At 47.1% G+C, this 23,174-nt stretch overlaps 1 protein-coding gene across 8 annotated transcripts in view; it reads left to right on the top strand.

Moving 5' to 3' along the window:
* NPAS2 (neuronal PAS domain protein 2) overlaps nt 1–19,690 on the top strand; it is a 154,053-nt gene extending 134,363 nt beyond the window's left edge. For 3 of the 8 annotated variants that reach the window (XM_032351792.1, XM_032351786.1, XM_032351790.1), the window contains 8 exons: nt 2,023–2,112; nt 5,761–5,907; nt 10,865–10,918; nt 11,011–11,208; nt 12,943–13,133; nt 13,437–13,529; nt 16,141–16,315; nt 18,293–19,690. In XM_032351792.1, the coding sequence (XP_032207683.1) occupies nt 2,023–2,112; nt 5,761–5,907; nt 10,865–10,918; nt 11,011–11,208; nt 12,943–13,133; nt 13,437–13,529; nt 16,141–16,315; nt 18,293–18,463 (1,119 nt within the window). In that variant the 3' untranslated portion in view covers nt 18,464–19,690. The remainder of the gene's footprint in view (nt 1–2,022; nt 2,113–5,760; nt 5,908–10,864; nt 10,919–11,010; nt 11,209–12,942; nt 13,134–13,436; nt 13,530–16,140; nt 16,316–18,292) is intronic. The other 5 variants (XM_032351793.1, XM_032351788.1, XM_032351787.1 and 2 more) reach the window with 4 other exon arrangements.
* Nucleotides 19,691–23,174: the final 3,484 nt, after the last annotated feature.

Below are 23,174 nucleotides of genomic sequence, written 5' to 3'. Positions count from 1 at the left end.
AACTATACCTGGACACTGAGAGTGTGGGGTAGTGGGCAGGAGTGGGAGGCTAGGTCATTTAATTAGCAACTAATTGGAAATTATTTTCCTCCAAAATCAACACAGCTGTATAATCAAAGAATGCAAAATCCAAATGAGTTTTAAAGATTAAGCTGGAAACCTCAAACAAGGGGTCACACCCCCGAGTCTCTGAGGGTACATGAGACCCTTCCATTGTGGGCCCTGTTTCACCCCAGTGGAAATGTTTGAGATATCTGTGTCAACAAAAATGTACCTCTGCATATATCAGGCAGGGTCCCTGATCTATGCCAGACCTCTCCAGAAGGTCGTGGAATGAGCGGCCTTTTAGTCAGCATACTGGCTGTATGCAGAATCACTGATGTACAATTCTATGGTAATCTGTTGCCTCATAAGGGATCACCTCAGACTTAAGGGTGTAAAGCAAAGTCCTTTCTCACATTCACAGGATTCAAAACTAGCATGGCGGTGGTGGTGGTGGGGGGTGTTCTGACTCCTCTCTGCCTGGTGTCAGAGGCGCCACCAGCCCAGGCTGGGAAATTCACATTCCAGGTGTATCTGCGCTCACATCTGCTCCCTGGGCTGGGAGACAATCCACTCTGCACTTACATGGGCCTCCCCCTGCCTTAGAGCTAAGCTTCTCCAGGCATGGCAACTGGGTTCCAAGAAGAAATGTCTGGGGAGGGGGCTTTCCATGAGAGCCAGGCAGAAGCTCCGTGGCTTTCTACAACCTAGCCTTAGAAGCCCCACTGTGTCACCTCTGCCATTGCTCTTGGTCAGAGCAGTCACAGCTCACCCACAGAGATGGACATAGACCTCCACCTCAGGATGGGAGACATGTCCCAGAATTTCAGGAGCCATATCCAGATCATTGCCAACTACCTCATACCCATCCCTCACTGACATTTTGGGGATGGGAATGAACATACCATCTTCCTACTTGCCCTCTCCATGCACATCCTACTTGGAAAGCTTGGGTGACAAGTTTTATTTTCAAATCAAACATGGCAAAGACCATGAACGCCATTCTTCCAGCACTTGGCTGTCCAATAAAACTACTTTCTGCCACTGATGAGGACACAGTTCTCGTCCCTTCTTACAGTGCTGGAGACGCAATCAGGAGACTCCAAACCAGATTCTGGGTGTCCCTGTGCCTGGGATTTCTCCCTCAGAACCTGGCCTCCCAGTGTTGTCTGGGGTGACACTTCTTGTTTGGGCTGCTTTCTGTGGTCCCTAGTGCCTGAGGACAGTTTGGGAATAACTTCAGAAGAATCCTTGGACTTTTCTTTCTAAAACTCTCAGGAGCCCATGAAGGTGAAGTGTTTCATTTATTGTTTCTACACATTGTCTTGCCACCATCCCCCTGCCCTGTCCTGAGTGATCAGGAAACAAAGGCTGTGAGTCCGCTAACTTCTGGGAGTCTCTCAAGCAGATTCCGGACAGAGTGTGGTGAAACAGCACCAGTATTCACTGCCTGGAGGAATGAATGGCTACAGAAATGCAGGGCATTAATGCACGTCCGTCTGCATGCGTGTTGGGCAGAAAGCGTCAGGACCGCACACAAAGCCAACACTGGCTATTAGCACAACCCCATTCGTATAGCTCAGGTGACACGGCTCAGTTTGGGAGAAGAGCAACCAAATCCACCAAGAATGGAGTCTAGAACAGAAGGAACAGAAGCAAGGGGGTTGGGGTGGAGATGAGCTGCAGAGCTCCGGCACATGGCGATGGCCTCGCAGGGCCCATGGTGGTGGGGAGGCATCACAGACCCCACGGGACTCCAGGACCTTGTCAAGAGCACGCTGTACCCTTCACCAGCTGTGTGTCAGCTGGGACTCTGTGTCCTGCAAGGGCAACACCATAACCTACCTTCTAGAAGTGAGCTCTTCATTCTTGGGCAGAGCATCTTCTTCAACCCAAAGAACCCAGCTGACTGAGAGCACCCATGGACCTCTGGAACAGCCCAGAAATGGTGTTTGTTAACAAACGCCCTCTCTTCCCCAGGCTCCCCTGCCAGCCCCGTCGTCCTGTGACCTCACACAGCAGCTCCTGCCCCAGACCATCCTGCAGAGCCCCTCTGCCCCCATGACACAGGTGAGTCTGGGACTCCAGAAAAGGGAAAGCTGGTGGTTGCCCTTCCCCCAAGATGTAACACGTGGTAGCCCCTTGAAGGGGAACGTACGTGCTTGTGCCGAAGTATATGTCCAATCTAAGATCCTGAGATGGGGAATGTTTCTCCCCATGGGCCTGTGGGTCATGCCGAGCTGTGAACTCCGTCCTATACCTGTCCCTCCGGCTGTCATCATTTCCTTAATCTTCGTTCATCTCTCTGCCACTTTTCTCCATTCCTCTTACTTTTTATGACTCCAAATTGGTTATGTTATTTTAGGAAAAGTTGAAATTGGGCCAAATGTCATAGGGAGACAGCAAAATTATAAGAGCTGTGAGTCCAGTACTATAAATATCACATTAGGGTGGTGTTTTTTTTGTTTTTTTTTTTTTGTTTTTTTTTTTTTTGGTAAAGGATCATGGTTTTGCTGAGTAATTCTTTCGTTTCAGCAACAGTCAGTGAGTTACTATTTGGGTCGGGAAGTGAGCAAGCGTGGGGGGCCCAGAGGTGCTTGTAACTCAGCCCTTGCTGTTAGTAGTCAGGGTTCAGGGGAGGGCTGGGCATATAAACAGACCTAGGAGAGGGTGTGTGTTTGCAGAACCAGTATGAAAATAGAAAAAAAACCATCCCCCCACCCTAGGAGGTGATGCCTGAGCTGGGCCTGGAAGAATGGGTTGGAGGTTGCCAGCTGGAGGGTCCACAGGGATGAGGGTCATGGGATCTGGGTCTGGGCTTCGGCAGGGAGTTTGGGGACAATATCCACCCTGCTTGAGGCCCGGCAGGGGGCTGAATCAAGCCGCAGTTCTTTTATTCCGTGGCCTGGGAGGGTGGTGGAGCTGATTGTCCTACACTCCATCTAGGCCAGTATCTGCTTTCTGTTCCTTTATGGGGTCTTGGTCCCACTCTCTCCCCACAAGGCGGTCCCAGGTAGCGGCGGTTCACCAAACGGCCGCACTCTTGTGGAAGTGTGGACTTCTGTGTCGGTGCACACCTGCCACCACTGATGAAAACTCTTTATGACATATGTCCCCCTAACAGTGGTCTCACATGCTTTCCTAGAATAAGAAAGACACCTGCTAGCACGTGCTCCTCTCTAGAGTTAAGCTGGGAGGATGTGAGAACAACTCATCCAGAGTCAACTAATTAAAATCATCTCTATTCATCCTCATTAGGAAAAAAAAAATTCTCTTTAGGCACATTTGGTATGAAATTAGTAACTTTCCCATCCAAAGACACCTAAAATGAGAGGCCCTCTAACTTCCGGGCCTTGCATATGTGAAGGAATGTCTTTGTTTTATAATGCATAATGATGTGATTAAGGTCTTCTTCAAATTCTATTTTTTCATGTATGGAACATTATTTTAATTAACAATAACAGTTCTTGGTCTGTTAGGTATATTAAACTTAACAATAACCACATTCTTTAAGACATTCTTGCATAATGCTGACCTTTCAAGTCAGCTGTTTTCATACCTGCTCTGTGTAAGACAATGGATTCTACCATTTTCTCTCTTCCCATTCACGGATGTTACTGCTCTGCACCCTCTCACAGAAAGGGAAAAAACAAAATCTGAGAAATGGTTATCTGGGTAACTGGTGGTTTTGCTTTCATACTGTTTTTCTAAAATGTCTGTAAGTTAGCGTCAAGGTCTTTTCAAAAAGGCCATGATCAGAAATAGAAAAGGAGACTAATGCTTGGGTGTCCTGGAATGCCTTAAGAAAATCAGGATGATACTACAAGTATTTAACACTTAGGAAGCCAAGTGCCAGCCCCTCCCTGACTGCCCAGCCCCCTCCTGCTTCCCTTTGGAGCCAATTGGGCAAACCGGAGTATCCTTTCTACTGGATGTGAAAGGCCTAGGCACGAGTGTTTCCTGACTTTGTAGGACCTGCCACGGAAGCTTTTGTGTTGTGTTGTGTTCTGTTCTGTTTTGTTTTTAATTTCATACCTGGTAGAACTCTTTACTTTCTCAAACAAATTCTCTTTCAAAAAACCCAGCTCAGTGTTTTGATCACTTACATTCTGTTGAAGTTTTTGCTGATACAGTCTGGCAGGGCACAGGTATTTTTAAACTCATGTTGAACAGCAGAACTTTTTATTTTAAATGAAGTCTGAAGCCAGAGATGCTCTGATTGAGATGGAACTAGGAGGCGGGGGAGGTGTTGCTGGCAAAACCTCTTGGCCTCCCCCAGCTCCCTAGGCTCCCGATTCACATTCTGGCCCCTACCACCTTCTAGCTGTGTGATCCCAAGCAAGTCATATGTGTGACATGGGGGTATGATGTGAAGAATTGGTGCCTGCCTCTGCAAGCGTGGGTCTCTGCAAACTGCAGCATCTGCCTTTATTATCCGTACTGGTTCTTTTTATTGATTATTTTGCCACTCCCTAAACTGTGGTCAGCTATTCCATCCTCAGTGTATCCCAGCTGTACCCTAAGCTCTCCAGGCCTCCTTACTTTTCCACTATGGGAGGTTAAAGGGCAGAGGAAGTGTCTCTGGAGTTGTTTACAAAAGACAAAGGCAAGAAATGGACCAGGGAGATTGCTGGGACAGAGATCAAGGGAATGGACGTTAAAAAAAAAAAAAAAAGAAGGCAGGGAGGAGAAGAAGATTGGGAGAGAGGGAGGGAGGAAGGAAGGGGTGAGCAGAGAAGCCCCAGGCAAGCAAACACAAGAAACAGAAATTACTGAGTCCCCTGGGAAGCCCAGAGCAGGAGTCCCGACCTCACTGGCCATGATCCCACACTCTCCTCGTGTTTCCTGCAAGGAGATGACTTATGTCAAGGTAGACAGGTAGCATGGGGCAGGGATCACCTGTAGAATCTTCCTAAAGCCAACCTCTGTCCCAGGAAAGGGGTAAGAAGTGAAAGAAGGGAGAGTTTGGCACTCTTATGCAAAGCATTTATCAGTGTTCCTCCTTTAATAAGGTCGCCCTCTGCCAGTGTTACCCTCAGGACAAACGTCAGGTGATTGTACGCCTTTGCCTCTTTTCCTTAGTTCTTTTGTGCACAGGTTTCTAAGAGGTTCTAAGCCTGGGGGAAGAGAAGGGTGGGACGGAGGGTGATAAGGCCTCCGTGGCCCCAGCTGGTTATGAGAGCAGACCTACCTGCCTGCGGAGCGCACACACCACCCCGCCAAGTGTTGGAGTGAAGTTCATTTGTGAATTGTTACGGAAGAGCCCTGCTTGCCAGGATCAGATTTAGGGTAATGATAGGACCCCGGATTGCCTGTGAATTGGCATCTGCTCTCCTGGGAGCTTTTTGACATTTGTCTCCAAAACCACTTGTCTGTCTAACCAAATTTGGAATATCATTTTGTGAGTGTTGCTTACTTACAAACTCAACGTCCAGATTCTGTGGCCCTCCCAGACTGCCCTGCCATACGTCAGACCTGCAAATTCCGGTGGGCCTTGGAATAGCCCACATGGGGACCCTTGAAATGCCCACCCTTCCTCCAAAGCCCCTGCGTGCTGCTGAGCTCCCCCGCAGTGAGTGGCTCAGTAGGGACACCAGAAGGGGCTGGTAAGGGACCGGAAATGAAAGTGGGCGGGGCTGCTCAGAACAGCAGCAACATCTGTGTGCAGTGCTGAAATCACTCTTTCATCTGGTTGTGTGTTTTGACTCCACCTTCAAGTTCTCAGCGCAGTTCAGCATGTTCCAGACCATCAAAGACCAGCTGGAGCAGCGGACACGGATCCTGCAAGCCAACATCCGGTGGCAGCAGGAAGAGCTCCACAAGATCCAGGAGCAGCTCTGCCTGGTGCAGGACTCCAACATCCAGGTGATGCCCCTTCCTGGGCCAGTGTCTGCCATGGCCTCTGTCCTCCCTGCTGCCCTGCAACATACGTACCTATCCTTTGACGGTGGGCAGGACTCCTGCCAAAGTCCGTCTGCACTGCCCTGATGAGTCCCGCTTACTAAGCATATTGAAACCCCCAACACCAAGGACAACGAACGAATCCCACCTCCTCCATCCCCAACTCCAGGCCAAACTCGAATCTCACATGACTCCACCCCATTTACTCCTTGCTCTGTTGGGCACATAATGTCTATACATCCCCTGCGTTTTCATTCATAAGTGGTAGTTGATCACCCTGCACTGATGCTGGCCTCCCCCGTGGGGTTATAAACCCCCAGCACCTGTGTAACTGCAGGGGTTGCTGGTGGGGAAGGTGGACGTGATCATGCTGTTGTCTCTCATCCAAAGCGCTAATGGAGGGAGATGTGGGAAATGATGAGATCTGCACCCTGCACCGAGGCGGGGGCAGCCGAGGGAGCTGAGGGCGGGAGGTCAGCACCAGACCACCCTGTTTGTGCATGCCCATTGTTCTGACATGTTCTGCATGTTCTGACAACAGCAGCTTTTAACCGTGACACCGTGCCCCAGAGTTCCCCTCCTTGAATCCTTTTGAGAGATTGTGTTTTGAAGGAAACCTGTATATACTAGATCTCTTTCAAGGATAAATGATTTTTACCAAGTTTTACCTGGATAAGTGCAAGGCTATTTTTCTTCCCAAGTGCATTCTTTTGACCCAGGCTCTAATTGTAAATGTAATTGTAGCTCACGTTGGGAGTCTGCCTTGAGAGCTCTAAGCATTTGCAACCCCCTCTTAGGAGAGGCAGAAGGAAGCAGGAAAGTCCCTGGGGAAAATGGCTGGAGCCAGGGACCTGCAGCTTCCCCGGGCACAGTCCACTCAGACCCTCCCCAGGGCGACGGGCAGGCTCTGTGCGGGTGCAGTGCCCAGCTGGTGCACGCTGAGATAATGCGTGATGGGGTGGCGTCTGCTGCCCGCCATAGTGCCTCCCGGGGGGGTGGGTACCCCCAGAGGCGCTGCTGGCCGGCTTTCCGGACACTAGGTGCCCTTGCACACACCCTCCACCCAGGGCTCGCTCTTCACTGGAAGGACCGAGCCCAGCAGCACACGCACAGCCCCGCCTACTGGGCTAGGGGCGGAGCGTCCGGCCACGCCCTCAGCCCAGCAGCTGCCCCGCCTCCTCGGCCGCACCCCAGAATGGACAGGGGAAGAGGACCACCGTGTTTACTGGAAAAGAAATGAAGTCATCAAGGTGTCAAAGTCCCTTTTTACTTACTTCTTCCCAGCCGTAATGTTTTCTCACCGATCCAGGGCCTGATTGGCAGAACTTGCCTGACTCCAATTACTTGAATGGAATTTTTACACTAACAGGAAGGGGAAAATTGAGCCAGAAAGTGCTAAAAGCAAGGTAGGCGTATGAACATCCTCCTCAAAGCCCGGGCTTTTCTATTTCCTGCCTTTTCCACATTCAAGCTGAATTCTAAAATAACAGACGACACAAGGTTATCTTTTTCACTCCTTGTTATAAAGAATTCTATTTTATTTTGTAACCAATGCATTGTGTTACCCCTCAAAGTGTATATGCCCACAGAGCACTTGAGTTTTGTAAGGGTTGATGTGGAAATCAAGACCTCCAATGTGTTCCTTCCCTGTTTTCATTCTTGTGACCTTATCTTTGCAGTGGAATTTTCCAAAGAACATGGAAATCCACAAATAGTCCAACCAGAGAACTTTTCTTCAAGCGGTCTTCCTTCTTACAGTTTTACAGGCTTACAGATGTAAAGAAATACATTCCAAAATGTTTAACCAAGATGTGATATTCGTTTAAAAAAAAAGTGGTTCAAGCATAAAGAATAAGCAAGTAAAAATTACTCTATCCCTTCCCTCAAAAGGTAGGAGGGGGGAGGAGAAATTAAATAAGAATGGCAAAAAAAAAAAGAATGGCAAAATGTTGATAATTGTTGAAACCTAATGATGATACATGAGGTTTCCTTATACCCCTATTTTGTGTATTTCTAAGATATTCTGTGATATTAAGTACTGGTAAAAGTAAGCAGATTAGAATAATGAGAAACCACATTTAAGCATACGATTGGTTTATTCTTAAAAATTAGAAGCTTTTTTTCTTCTCTGATAACTTTTTCTATTTGAATTAGGGAGCTATTTTTCTCATACTTTCTATAAAGTTGACCCCGGTGCTGTTTAAGACATCATCTTCCTAAGCCATAATATTTTACTTTATTTTGGATAAAACAGAGAGGCATGGATTGTGCACAGCAGCAAACCAGGATTGTTTCCCCAAAAATCCTTTACTCAAAGGTCAGTGGACTTTCCCACCTGAGTTTGGTGCCCTGGAGCTTTCATAGAGTCCATGTGTGCATGTGATGCTTGCTGAGTATGATTATAAAAAAAAAAAGAAAAAAAAGATTGGGTTATCGGGGAGAGGTCCTTCAAGGTGTTGGTGTTTGTACCTAGATGGAGTCACGAAGGGCACCACTCGGGGAGAGCTGTTCTGTTGAAAGGCTGTGTCAGTCCCGGCAGTCGGAAGGATGCCTCTTGCTCTCTTTTTGAGAGTATGCGCGCCCTCTGCTGGCTACTTGAAGAAATGCCCGGACAGGCACTTGCTGCAAAGGCAAACCTGTTCCTTGATTAGTTCTTTCAATCATCCATCTTCCCATCCTTTCTTCCATCCATCCGTCCATCTATTCACTCATCACTCCTTCCTTCCATCTATTCACCCGTGCATCCATCCATTCATCTTTCCATCTTTCCATCCATCCTTCCTGCCACCCACTCTTCCTTCCATCCCTTCAACCATCCCTCCATCCGGCAGACACCCATTATGTATCCAGCACTTGGCTAGGCACTGTGGGAATACAGATATACACAGGACAAGTAGAGGGTGCCTTCTACCCTCAGAAGACACACATCAACGAGACAGAGCCCAGACCCAGCAGTCTCTGACATAAGCAGAAACAGTTTGCCCTTCTCTGAGCAAAAGCCTCATTTATTTGTTTATTCATTCATTTATGCATTCCATTCATTCATTTCTTAGATAGTTTTTATATGCCCAAAGAGGCAAGAGAACAAAGATCTCCTTTTTTTCATTTTTTAAGGATTTTTTATTTATTTACTTGTCAGAGAGAGAGCACAAGGAGTGGGAACAGCAGGCAGAGGGAGAAGCAGGCTCCCCACTGAGCAAGGAACCCGATGCAGGACTCGATCCCAGGACCCTGGGATCATGACCTGAGCTGAAGGCAGATGCCTAATGGAGGCAGCACCCAGACATCTCTCTTTTTTTTCATTTTAAATATTATTCTTGCTATCTAACATTGATTGAGCCCTGACTATGTCTCAGCATAAATCTTACTTAATCCTTTATGGGCTGTGTGCTCTTGATGTCACTGTTTTATGAACGAGGAAACTAAAGCTTTGAAAAGTCATGAATAGTGCCCCGGTCATACCATAGTAGACGATGGGGGCTGGAATCTGAACTAACATATATGATTGAAGCCACATTATATTGCCTGTCATAAAGTTTGCATTGACTCGAAATCTGATCAGAAGGTAAATTGTTCCCTACCAGAAAAATGTATGTTATGTAGTTTGAGTATTGGGTTTTTGCCGAAGTGATGAAGTGTAGGTCACCATATGTGCTATAGATAAGCCATATTATAATAGGGAGCTGGGAACACAAAAGTATTAATCCCCAAACGGTATCTAAGATGATGGATACCCAGAAAATTCTTCTTAACGTCTAAAGTGACAAAGAGCTCTCATTCAAAACCGCTCGGGGGGGGGGGCGCGCGGGGGAGGGATGTGGCTGGACAGTAGGGAGATGGGACTTGGTCCAATTCAGCCAACCACCCACCCTGGGCGTCTGGGATACCTGAGCTGGGATTAAAACCCCAGAGGCTGGAAAGAAGAGGGCCTCCCTTCTGAACTCTAAGTCCCAGGCCTAAAGGGGGGGGGGGGGGGTATTGCTTGTCAAGAATCCAATATGTTAGGTAATGTCAGTTTTCAGCCAGCTCCTGAAGAGCTGGCTATAGGTGTCAGGTTTAAATTATGACTGAAAGTATTAAAGTTGTTCTTCTTAGACTTTTAGAATCAATTTACAGATTATGTTTGATTTACAAATCTACTAATTTGATCTAAAAATAACAGTGCTTTTACTTGTTTTTATTTATGTTCAGTTAGTTTATAGATTGAACAAACTGTAAATAATCAACATATCCACAAAAGCCATTAATCTACAAGTTTAGTATATCTAAAGCCTTCAAACTTTCCTGGGCCTAATAAGGCCTTCTAAAGCATGCAAACTTTAGAAGTGAAATCTTTCAAAGCACTCAGTTCTTTTAAATCAAGTACATCAGACTTACAAATGAGGAAGATTGAGGTTCTCACAAACACCCAAACATTCTACAAACTTGATCAAATTCCCTTAACCCTTTCAAATTAAGATGGCCAGGCTAACTTATCATATTGGCCTTCCTGGAAATGCAGTTACCTTGTTAATGGGAGCAGATCCGCCATCTCAGCTGGGAGCACTGGGCTGAAGGTACCAACCACAGGGTGGGTATACACCCTGGTCTGTGGCCTGGTCCTGCTTCCAGGATGGTGCAGCCCGTGGCACAGGTTAGTCCACCCTCTCCCACCAACCGTTCCATTCTTGGGGTATTTCTCTCTCTTCCTAAGGAACCAAAAGGCCAGCCCAGACTCTGTACAAGTACATCAAGTCATTTGTAAGCCATCTGGATCTAAGCATCTTTCATCCTGTTAGACCCCCATTGCTAGACCATAAGCTTCTCAAAGGGTCAGTGTCCTTCCAACCCCCTGCTCCATCTCCAGGGCCCTCGTGCTATGCCCGCAGCATTATAGCCTCCCGATGCCCCCATGTGGAGTGAATGAATTCTTCCCCGGCAGGTCAGAGAGATCCAGAAAGCTGACCTCTTGCCGTGGACGGGAAACACAAAGAAGGTGCAGACAGTACGTTGGTTTGTGAAGGCAAAGCTCCGAAGGTGAAGACCCCTGTGATCCCAACCTTAAAGGCCCTCCTTTTCTGCTTGCAGATGTTTCTACAGCAGCCAGCTGTATCCCTGAGCTTCAGCAGTGCCCCGAGGCCTGAGGCTCAGCAGCAAGTCCAGCAGAGGTCGGCCCCAAGCTCCCAGGCCCAGCTTGTGACCAGCCCTCAACTTCCCGGGCAGATCGCTTCTGCCCAGGTGGCAAACCAGCACCTGCTCAGAGAATCCAGTGTGATATCGACCCAAGTAAGTGTGCTCAATTCTGGCCCCCAAAGCAGACCAGGGCATGCAAGAGTTCTGCAGTCTCCCTTACCTGGAAACCTATTGAGCCGTTCCTCTTCTGTGACCAGGGCTAGATGATGGTGGTGCAGGGATTTCCTTTCCTTATTCTAAGACACTCTGAAGCCCCAAGTTGTACTAGTTTCCTCCTGTGTTTTATTAATATATTAAAATACCTCAAAGGTATCCTGCAGCTGAAACTTTAGCTTTGATCCTTACCAGGGTGAGAGGGAGATCTAGGCACCCAGACACACTGACAGCCATATAGCCCCGCCTGTGTGTCCTGTGTCCTCATCATCTGCTCTTGGTTTTAGCCACGTTCAGTGTGAGAACACAGGCTATCCACTTCCATTTGTTGTCCCTTTCCCCGGGGCCAGCATGCCCTTCTCTGTACCTCAGATTCCCCACCAGGCCCTTCCCTCACAGCCATTACCACCTACTACAAGCCACCCGTGACCTTGCAAGCTGACAGTCACCCGTCAATCAATCGCACTTGAACTGAATACAATTAAGAAGTCCTAAGCCCCTGCTTCTGGAAGATCAAAGATCAGAAGGCAAGATATAGCCTCTCCTCAAGCCTCATATTGGCATCCATCACCATGGGTCCAGCAAACATCTGCTCTGAGCACCTCTCATTCACCATCCCCCAGGGGAACAGATGTGAATAAGACTGGCCTTGACTCCTCAGGGAATGTAAACAGATCATGTACAATAAAAAGTGGGAAAGTACACATTTAAGAGTTTGGCCCATCTTCACCCAGACTTAAGGGCTTTCCTTTAAAATGCAGCCTTTGGATTCTAAAGGTCAAGAGAAAATGAGATAGCCGAGAAGAATCTAGAAAAGAAAAAAAAAACCCACAAAAATGAGGAAGGACCTACACTAACATTGAAAGATTTCATGGAAGGTCAGAGGGTTAAAACACTGTGGTGCCATCATATGAATGGACAGTCAGTCAAACAGGGCAAAACCTAAAGAGCACAAGCAAATCCAAGCCCAATCCCTCATTCATTTATGATTTCACTCAACAAGTATTTGTCAAGTACTCACCATGTAATAGGCACTAAGTTCTAAGCCCTGAGGGATAAGCAGTAAACAAAAGGAAAAAGAAAAAAAGCCTCTCTGATCCAAGTCAGGGGAGAGACAAACAAGTAAAGATCCCAACCTGTCAAGTTGTGATGTGGGACCACTGGTGAAGGTGGAATGGTGGACTGGAGTTTTAACTAGGTGGCCTTCTCTAAGAGAAGATTGTATTTGAGCAAAGACCTGAAAGGATGAGAGAATGAGCCATACTGGTATTAAGGAGAAGAGCATTCCACGTGGAGCGATCAGCCAGTGCAAAGGCCCTGAGGCAGGAGTGATCCTGATGAGTTGGAGGGAAACAGCAAGGAGGTCCTTGCTAGAGTGGAATTGATGAATCAGAAGGTAGTTTGGTTCATGCACATTTTCCTGGCCTGCAGAGAGCCTGACACTGTGGTAGGTCCAAGGGAATCAAGGAATCCTTGAGATGCTTAGAAGCCAACAGGGACAGTCACAAGATCAAAATAGTTAAAAAAAACAAAAAAAAACAAACTCGTGGGTCCTAAGTTAGAAGAAGGGCCAAGGTGGATAGAAGAGAGGGGTTCTGGGAAGGAGGGTTCCTGGAGCAGTAACTCCAGAGCTGAGTCTGAATTTTACCTTTCTGATTAACATGATGGCTCCAGGGTCCAAGGCCAATGCGAAGCTCGCAGATGATGCAAGGAAGCGGCCACTCGGTGAACAGCTTGACGTCCCAGTTCAGCAGCGCCGCGGCGGTGCTCCCACCCGCTCTGAGCCTGACCACACTCGCTTCTGCCTCCCAGGATGGCAGCCAGTGCCAGCCCAGCCCAGACTTCAGCCATGACCGGCAGCTCAGGTACAGAGACTGCCCTTGTTTGAAAGTCAGCTGAGGTGCAGGCTTTCCAGTGACCCTGTCAGCCTCCCTGCTGCTGTGGATGGAGGCAGAGTTCAGGTGATTCTGGCTAACAGAGTGGCTAGAGAGGCCCGGGGGCTCGGATGGCTGCACTCATCGCCCTCTGAGAGCAGAGCGGGCACCGTGGGGATCATGGGCAGCCAGAATGGGCCCAGCCGGGCTGGGCAGGTGCTGCCCTCAGCCAGCGGGTCCACAGTGGGGGTGCTGATTCAAGTTTCCCATTTATCTCCCCCCATCTGCTCCAAGGCTATTGCTGAGCCAGCCCATCCAGCCCATGATGCCTGGGTCCTGCGATGCGAGGCAGCCCTCAGAGGTCAGCAGGACTGGACGGCAAGTCAAGTAGGTGGCCCCGGGTGGAGGGAGGAGGCAGAGAGCTGCGCTGAGCGCTCTCGGGCTGGCAGGGTTCTCATCGGCCTGGACCAGCAGCGCTCCTCGTGCGTGTCGCACCAAAGGCAAGGTCAACGTGTGCCTACCCCCTTTGCAGGGGCACCCCCTTAGCTTTTCTTCCATTTCTCACTAAAAAAGGTAAAACTGTGTGCCAGCATCCCATGCTTAGAATAGGACCTAAAGGAAACAATTATATTCTCTGTCATCATCTTTAGGCATCTTTTCAGTTCTGTCCCCCTGGTAATAACCCAGGTACATGTAGCCTGATCCCCCTCCCCAGGGCCCTCCTATGGCTTCCTCTGACGCACAGACGCTGGCAGATTCCACAGGTGTACTCGGAGCCCTCGTGCCGAGCCACGGGACCATGAAACCCTGCCAGTGTGGGTCCTCCTTTCCTCCCAGACAAGCAACCTTCTCCTTTCCCCAGACTCCTCACCACTGGCAGCCCCAACGTCCAGGAGTGGCTTGGCTCCCCTGTTGCATTAATTACTCAGGACAAAGGGTAGTGGAGATAGAGGACTGAATACACGAAAAGCGACTGGGAAGTAGTTCCTAGCTCTTTGACATGAGGCAGAAGTACAACAATGTCACAGGCATCTTTCCTGTCTAAACACTGGTTGAGTGTCTGTCAGCAGTTCGCTGGGACAGTTCTAGCTAGTTCCCCCACCCCATTCCCTGGGATGCACGCTTCCCGCTGGGAAGCCCTTCCTCCTGCCTCCTCCCTCAGCAGCAAGAATAGTAGCAGTGCATGGTTACTGAACAGTTCTGAGGGCGGGGGTCTGTACCTACAGCATTTTACCCCAATAAAAACCCCATGGGGGGGTCACATGGGGAATGCGCACTTCAGGGAGCCATCTTTAAATTCTCCAATGGTGCTTTCAGTGAGACAAAACAAAGACTTTTGTTATATCACTCTCCAGGGATGCTTAAAATGCAGTGAACAAGGGGGAAATGGGATTTCTTTCCTCTGGAACTCTCCAGTGTTTGGTCAACCCAATTTCTACCTTCCCTGTCTCCTCTACCGTCTCTTCTAGACATGACCCAATGCCCCATCTTGTTACAAATGACAGAGACATGACATTTCCAAAAATATAATGCAAAATGGACTTCTCTGTGGAGTCTTTAAACACCTGTTCCTATTCTCTGCTCCTCTGGAGCTTTCCTAACTAGCCTTCCTCTGCCTCTTGTTCATGGCCCATGATCATCAACACCTTTTTTCTTTTGTAATTTTTTTTAACTGTTGTAGAATATATATGCAACAAAAATGTTACTGTTTTAAGTCTCTTTAAGCATACCTTTCAGTGACATCCACCATCACCACCGCCCGTCTCCAGAACTTCTTGATCTTCCCAAACTGAAACTCTAATCCACATTACACACTAACTCCCCGTTCCCTCTACTCTCCAGTCCCACAATCTGCTCTCTTTTATGAACCTGACTCCTCTAGGAATCTCATCTAAGGGGAGTCACACAAGACTTTCCTTTTGTGACTGGCTTACTTCACTCAGTATGATGCCTTTAAGGTTCATCCATGCTCTAGCATGAATCAGTATTTACTTCCTTTTTAAAAGACTGGATAATATTACATTATATGTACATGCCATATTTTGCTTATCTGTTCACCTGTCAGTTGATACTTGGGCTGCTTCTACTTTTTGCTTATTGAAAATAATGTTGCTACAAACAAAGATTTACAAATGTTTGCTTGAGTCCCTGCTTTCATCTTCACTGGGGTATATACCCAAAAGTGGAAATGGCCAGATCATATGATGATTCTAGACTTAATTTGCTGAGGAACTGCCATTCTGTTTTCCATAATAGCATTTTACATTTCTTTTTTAAATTTTTATTTATTTACTTATTTTTTAGAGAAAGAAGTGAGGGGGGAGGGACTTGGGGAGAGAGCAAGAGAATCTTAAGCAGGCTCCACACTCAGCGTGGAGCCCGACTCAGGGCTTGATCTCACAACCCTGAGATCATGACCTGAGCTGTAATCAACAGTCAGACACTTAACTGACTGAGCCACCCAGGTGTCCCCCATTTTCCACTCCTATTAGTGCACAAGTTCCAATTTCTCCACATCGTCATCAATGCTATTTTGGTTTGTTTTTTGTTTTTTGTTTTTTCATAATAGCCATTGTAATGGCTATGAAGCGGTATCTAATTTTGATTTTGATTTGTATTTCTCTATTGTCTAAGGATGTTAAGCATCTTTTTTTTTGTGCTTATTAGCCATTTGTGTCTTTTTTTGAGAGAAATGTCTGTTCAAACCCTTTGCCCATTTTTGCAGTCGGGCTCTTTTTTTGTTGTTGTTGTCGTTGAGTTGTAGGAATTTTTTTAAAAATATTCTGGATAGCAATCCCTTGTTAGATATATGACTCACCAATACTTTTTCATAGGTGGCCTTCTCAATCCAGGAATAGTGTCATTTGATGCACCAAAGTTTTTGATTTTTACAAAGCCCAGTCTATCTGTGTGCTCTTTTGTTGCCTGTGCTGTTGGTGCCACATCAACACCTCTTTCTTAAAAGTCTGTTTTCTCCTTCCCACATGTGACCAAACAGGTATCCACAGAGCCAGGCCGTGTTTCCAAATGCAGACATGCACACCACCAGCAACAGCGCCTCGCCCCCCGTCCTGCTGATGGGACAGGCGGTGCCCCAGCCCAGCTTCCCCGCCTCCAGGCAGTCGCCCCTGCAGCCCGCACAGGCCCAGCAGCAGCCACAGCACTTCCTGCAGGTGGGGGCCGCCACACACATGCGCCCGGGCACAGGGTACAGCTCCACAGCCCCGGCCTGACAGGCCTTTCCCTCCCTGGCTTTCAGGATGGTTCTAGTCCTCAGTTCCAGAACAAGCCCCAGGTAGATTTGCGTTTGAGGCTTTATAGTTTATGAAGTTTATAAAACTTAAAGTTTATAAAGTGTTTGTATATTTAGTAGGAGAAATTTAGACTCAGTTATTATGCCTCATACATTATGTGCTTAAAATATCCATCCTTAATGCTATTCCATCTGACAAACACTATTTACAAAATTTGTACCTAGTATGTTTTGTGGGTAGTTTGGAATATGGGAGAGAGTGGGGCAAATTTGAATCAGTAAGATGACTAATGCCTGCAAAAAAAAAAAAAAATCCATCTTTAAGAAGTAATTGTTATTATGGTATCCCTATTTTTGAGAGCAAAAGTCAAACACCAATTACTATGTTTGTGAGACTCATTAGTGTGTTTACACACACGGTCTTATATAAATACAAATTATATCATGTTTAGTTAAAGATTCATCCAACTTGCTTGACAAATACAATAATGTGGCATGAAATTGGGGCTTTCCAGGAAAATGTGGGGCACTTTCACATATGGTCGCTGCTTACTTTAAGCAAGTGCCAAACACACTGAAAGGTGGGAGCATGAGAGCCAGTGGTTGATGTTCAGAGGGGACCAGAAATGTCTGCTGGGGCTCTGGCCTTCCCTCCAACATATGCCCAGAATGCTCCTTCCTGCCCAGCCCTGCCTCTGTCCTTTGCACATACTCCTGGGCCTCCAGCCCCCACCACAGGGCAGAGCAAGGCTTTCCCTTTGCTCTGCTTCCCTGTTTAGATACCTTCAAAGCCACAGGAGAGTGTTGTGACTGAGACATTTCAAGGACAAGTGAGATAAAGATGAAGAGAGTCCTTCTGGAAGGTCTCAAATGCAATTTAATTCCAAAGATGCTAACCCACCTGTGATGTATTTTCCAAGTTCCCTGGCTTCAAGCATAGGGGAAGTTAACTCAAGACTTTAGCTTTATGTATCTTGTCATTTTGTGGGACCCAAGTGATTTTAGATGGGCACAGGTGAAGAAGGCAGGGATGGTCTGGGCCGAGTTAGAGGCCTCCCATGTCTTTCTGCAGTCCTGGCAGCAAACATGTTGATGGGAATCTGTTCCTCCAAGACATGGGGTAAGAAGACACAGAGCATTTGGGCCTTCTCGCTGGTCTCCAGGACCTTGTGCTACAATGTGGGGAGAAGGAATGTCCTAGAAAGAAGCCAGGGTTTGTTTGTGCCAGTAAGAGCACTGTGGCTGGAGGCCTTCATGGAGGAAGCCCCCAGGGCATCTGCTGCAGAGCCAAAGTGTGGGTGAAGTGATTGGAGAGGAAGGGACAGTGTTGCAATAAGAGAGACAGCCTGAGCCGAAGTGGAGGGGCAGGTGTGCCTGGGCTGCATTGGGTGGTTTGGACGGGGGAGATTTCATGGATGGGAAGAGTATGGGATGGGACTGATGGTTCCAAAGTTAGGGTTTGACCAGTTGAAGTTTCTGGGCTTCAAATTAGGATGTTCCCCCATTGATGCTGGAGAATGGCAGTATTGGGGAGCAGTCACTGAATCAGGGACCATGGTGAAAAGTATACAGACTGCATGCGTGTTTGGTTTCTGCCCTGTCAATGATCTGCATGTGGTCTCAGGTCCCAACATCCCAAAATACACAGGCCACGTGTAGATCATGTGCACTTGTTCAGGAAACCACACCCCAAAGCCTGCTTCCTGGCCCACTGGGACCCAAAGTGCTGGCAGAGAACTTAGCTTAGAATTCACACCCACCTGTCAGAGCCTCAGGCTCCTTTCTTCCCCACCCACCCAACCCCCAAGGTACTGCCACGATTAGACACCAACCCCCCACCCCCTGCCCTGGCCACCCACAGAGATGAGTCCTCTAGCTCTTTGTCCTTTCTTTCCAGGTGCAGGCACCAACCTCTCTGCACAGTGAGCAACAGGACTCGCTACTTCTCTCCACCTACTCGCAACAGCCAGGGACCCTGGGCTACCCCCCACCGCCCCAGTCCTCACGCCCTCCCCGAAGGGTCAGCAGCCTCTCTGAGTCCTCGGGCCTCCAGCAGCCACCCCGGTAGAGCCCTGGCATGTCCATCGGGTCACAATCAGCTTTAACCAATGGACGGACCATGGGGGTGGCCACAAGAATTGGGGAGAGGAGTTGAAACCCTTGGCTTTTGTGCACACTGCATACATTTCAGAACTCCTGGATGGTAACCATCTCCAGAGCACGGGGGCTGGCACGTGGAAAATGATCAGAATACTGGCCATGTTTCCCTGGCCTCTGTGTTTCTCGGGCACGCTCTACAGCCATACTTGGATTGGAAACGAGTGCCCCCACGTAAGTGTTGTTACTCAGTTCACCTAGCAGATGGCACGGCTGGGCGCATCCTCCCTGAGAGCACGCTGGTCCCTCTAGCTGGCTGTGGTGCGTCCACACTTGCTAGCTGGCCTTTACTCTCTTCATCCTCTTTCCTTTGCATTCCAGAAGCACTGGGTCAGAGATCTGTTGAAGAGAGAGAATAAAGAGATTATTTTTCATTATTTTTAAATGGTGGCTTTTGTTTTAATTTGCACAGCTGCACAGAGGAGATAACTTAGGCACTTTCAGGTATTAAAAATAAGTAGGTCTCGCGACTTCACTTGGACACCACAGGATCAAAAACAGCCCACCAATCAGATGGCAGAGCCAGTGGTTCTTAACCGGACCACAGACCCATGCCCTCTGGCCTGGAACCCAACGGAAGGAGGCTCTTTCTGGTGATTATTGTCTCCCCTGAATATAACACTGGACTGTTCCTGTTTACTTCCTTGATTGCAACTACAAAGGCGGACTCAAAGCAAAGCACAATCACGCAGCTGATATTCCAGAATCCTATTGGGACCTCCGAGACAGAATTGGAGGAAGAGGTTTCCCGGGCCAGGCAGGCCCGTGGAGCTCCGGGTCCCCGAGGAAACCCCAGCACGCGCCGGCCCCTTGAGTCAGAATGCTGCACCTTTCTACAGATCTTTCATGAGAAGATCGAGGATTGGATTCTCCTTTTCAAAATGCACTTTGCTTTTTTTGTATGTTTTGTTATGTTGAGATGTTTCTAAAGAAAAGATTTTATGTAATTAAAAGACAAAGTGTAGTGAATTGTACAGCTGTTGTAATAATGACCTATTTCTATATAAAATAAAATTGTATGAATTATGTGTAAATTATTTTGTATCTGAGACACCAGTTCCTTTCCCGGATCTAAAAGTATAAAGGTTTTCTTGTGTTTTTCTGTGAGTGGCCATTTTGTAATAAATTAACAAATTTGTACAATTTCCTCTGGAGGCAGTTTCTGTCCCTTGTTATCTATGCATGCATACATCTTTTCTTCATTTAAGAAAAATTTTTTTTTATTTCAGGATGTTCCCAAGGATAATCCAAGGTAGAGAAAAGGTGAAAGCGAGCAATGAATGAACCAGGTAATGGCATTAGGTTTTTTGAGAGCAACATGTGCACAAGCCCTTCAGGTCTTGACCTTCACAATTGAAGGTCGTGCCAGGAAAAAAATATCAGTTGTTCACTGTGAAGATGACAGCACAACAAACAGAAACAGCAAAGGCTCCTGGAAACATCTCAGGCTTCCAGACATAGGGAGTCCATGGTGATGCCAGAGACATTCTGCATCAAGGCAGTCCCAGCCCCTAATGAGCTTCACCCAGGCTGGAGTTCAAGGACTTCCCCCACCAGCACTTAGATATCAGGGATGCACATCCAGTTCGCGGGTCTGTGTATGAGAGGTGTGTACACACGTCGCGTTGATGCAGGGAGAGACAACAGCAGCCTCTGGGAGGCTTCTGCCAACTGCAGACATTCCCTGCCCTTCTCCATGGGGCTTCATCCCTGAGACGGTGATGCTCAGCACAAGCGTTGCCGCAAATGCTGGTCCAAGAGAAGAAGGTTCCTTTCCTTGCTCCATCGCTAGAGCTCTGTGCATCTACCTGCTTCCCCATGAGATAGTGGGAGTGCTCTGTCCTATGACAAGGAGCAGTTTGGGATGGCACGAGAGGCTATACATAGAAAAGGAGTTTTATTGTTCATAGAATTGTATTCCTGAAAAAAAGGTAAGTGTAAATGTTTTGCATGCATTCGGATCATTTATTCTTTAAAGGAACCAGAAATGAACCCTCTTTTTATTTATTTATTTACTTCTTTATTTAAGAGAGGGATAGAGAGGGAGGGGGTGCCGAGGGAAAGGGAGAAAGAGAATCCCAAGCAGGTTCCACACCCAGCACAGAGCCCGACATGGGACTTGCTCCCACACAACCCTGAGATCATGACCTGAGCTGAAATCAAGAGTTGGGCGCTTAACCGACTGAGCCACGCAGGCATCCCCATGAACCCTCTTTTTAAAAAAGTCTGGGGATGCCTGGCTGGCTTCGTCAGTGGAGCATGTGACTATTGATCTTTGGGTCATAAGTACGCACCCCACATTGGGTGTGGAACCTATTTAAAATGAAATTAAAAATAAATACATAAAAATGTAAAGGCTGCTTTTAGGCAGTCTTGAGCAATGGAATGTAGAAAGGGCCCACAGCAACCCCCTCACTGAATACAGACAGGCACATCAGGTGACCCACCTCAAAATATCCAAAGGCCCTAACTAACCGGTGGGCTACTTACCAAAAAGGGAAAATTCCAAATATCACCATACCTCCTCACCATCCCTCTTTAAAAACAGCCCCCTCCCACTACCTCATTGCAGATAGCCTCTCCTTTGCTGTTCTGCCCACTGCTCTCTTGCCCTGTATTCAGTAAACTTCTGTCTTCTTTGTTCTGTCTTGGGTGAAGCCTTTCAGGGCCCACACCATGGGCTTCCACACAATCATGGCCCCACATCTGGGGGCTCCCATCCGTTCAGGAGATTCACCATATTTAGACACCACAAAAAAAAAAAAAAAAAGTGTGCGTGAAACTAGTACTATTTTGGAATTGAACTGTTCTGTAAATTCAAAGGTTTATAAATCTGATCTTTCTGTATTTGAATTTTAATTGGCTGTCAGAATTCTTCTAAGCAAAGTAAGATTTTTTTTTTAAGATTTTATTTATTTATTTGACAGACAGAGATCACAAGTAGGCAGAGAGGCAGGCAGAGAGAGAGAGAGAGAGAGAGGAGGAAGCAGGCTCCCTGCTGAGCAGAGAGCCCGATGTGGGACTCGATCCCAGGACCCCGAGATATGACCTGAGCCGAAGGCAGCGGCTTAACCCACTGAGCCACCCAGGCGCCCGCAAAGTAAGATTTTTAAAAAAGATTTTATTTATTTATTTGACAGACATCACAAGCAGGCAGAGAGGCAGGCAGAGAGAGAGAGGGGGAAGCAGGCTCCCTGTTGAGAGCCCTATGCAGGGGTGGGAAGCTCCATCCCAAGACCCTGAGATCACCACCCAAGCAGAAGGCAGTGGCTTTGACCCACTAAGCCACCTAGGCGCCCCCAAAGTAAGATTTTTAATGGGAGCAGCATATTTATTGTTCTAGGATTTTCTAGCTGGAAGTCATTGAAAGAGGGTGGAGTATAGCATGCTACTAATTTAATTCAGCTTTGCTTAAATCTTACACATATTCAGCATCTGGATAAACTCAGAAAACTCTTTATTGTTTAAACTCGCATAACATCAGGCGAAATTTAATCCCCAAGCATTTGATTCATTTAATTTTGCTCATTAAAAAGTTGTTTTGCAACCCTGTCTTGTTTCCAGAAAAACCATGACCTTCTCTTTGGAAAAATGCAAAGTCTTGGCTCATGAGGAGGGGTTGAAACGCGAACTCTGGAATACACAAGTTTTGGAATACTGCTACTGGACACATCTTCTTTTAGTGCCTCCCTTCTGCATCACCACACCCCTTCCATCTTAAAAATCTTCCAGTGGCTCTGCTGAGGAAGTCCAACTGGACCATTAAGCTGAGCCCCAAATCTTTCCAAAGACCTTCCAGCATTTAAGGCTTGTTGCTCCCTTGAGACCGGGGTCTTCTTCCTTGCTGCCCCCATGGGGTAGCGTTCAGATCCTGTCTCATTTTAACAATTCCCCGGTAACCAGGCAAGAAGCCCAGCTAACAAATACTGGAGACTTGCAAAAGACACAAAGTTCATATTATAGGTTTTGGTCTGTGGGAGGCCAGCAGTTGGACTGGCCTGAACCGTGAGGCTAGACTGAAACAAGTCTGGTGGTTATCAGCCCTTCAAACCAAATGGCTTTTATTATTTAATTTATTCATTTAATATTTATTATTATTATTATTATTATTATTATTTTATTTACTTAAAGCAGAAGTTGACAGCTGAAAGGGAGATTTTGTCAATTTCCAGTAGAGGGGTCTATTTGCTTGAAATTTAACAACTTTCAAGATACAAGAAGATCCTTAAGTGTTTCCGAGAAAATAAAACATATCACAAAGGATGACACATGACGTCTCAACAACCACACTGAAAGAAGACAATGGAGAATGCCTTCAAAACACAGGGAAGAAATTATTTTCAACCTGAAATTCCATACAAGTGAAAGTATTAATGAATTTAAGGGTTGAATGAAAACTTTCAGCTATGTGAGGGCTCAAAAACTTTAGCTCTCATCCTTCCCTGTGTTAAGCCACTAAATGGTGCACTCCTCTGAAGTAAAGGAGTTCATCAAGAATAAAGAAGGCATGGGTCCAAGTGACTGTCTTAGAATCCCCACATTGGTGACATCGTTATTAGGTCTCTCAGAAGCTCCAGAACAATCCCTCTCAGCACCTCCTCAGATCTCCCTGTCATCTCTCA

Source organism: Mustela erminea, chromosome 7 (genome assembly GCF_009829155.1).
Source record: "Mustela erminea isolate mMusErm1 chromosome 7, mMusErm1.Pri, whole genome shotgun sequence".
NCBI lineage: Eukaryota > Metazoa > Chordata > Mammalia > Carnivora > Mustelidae > Mustela > Mustela erminea.
This window is presented reverse-complemented; position numbering and strand designations above follow the sequence as displayed.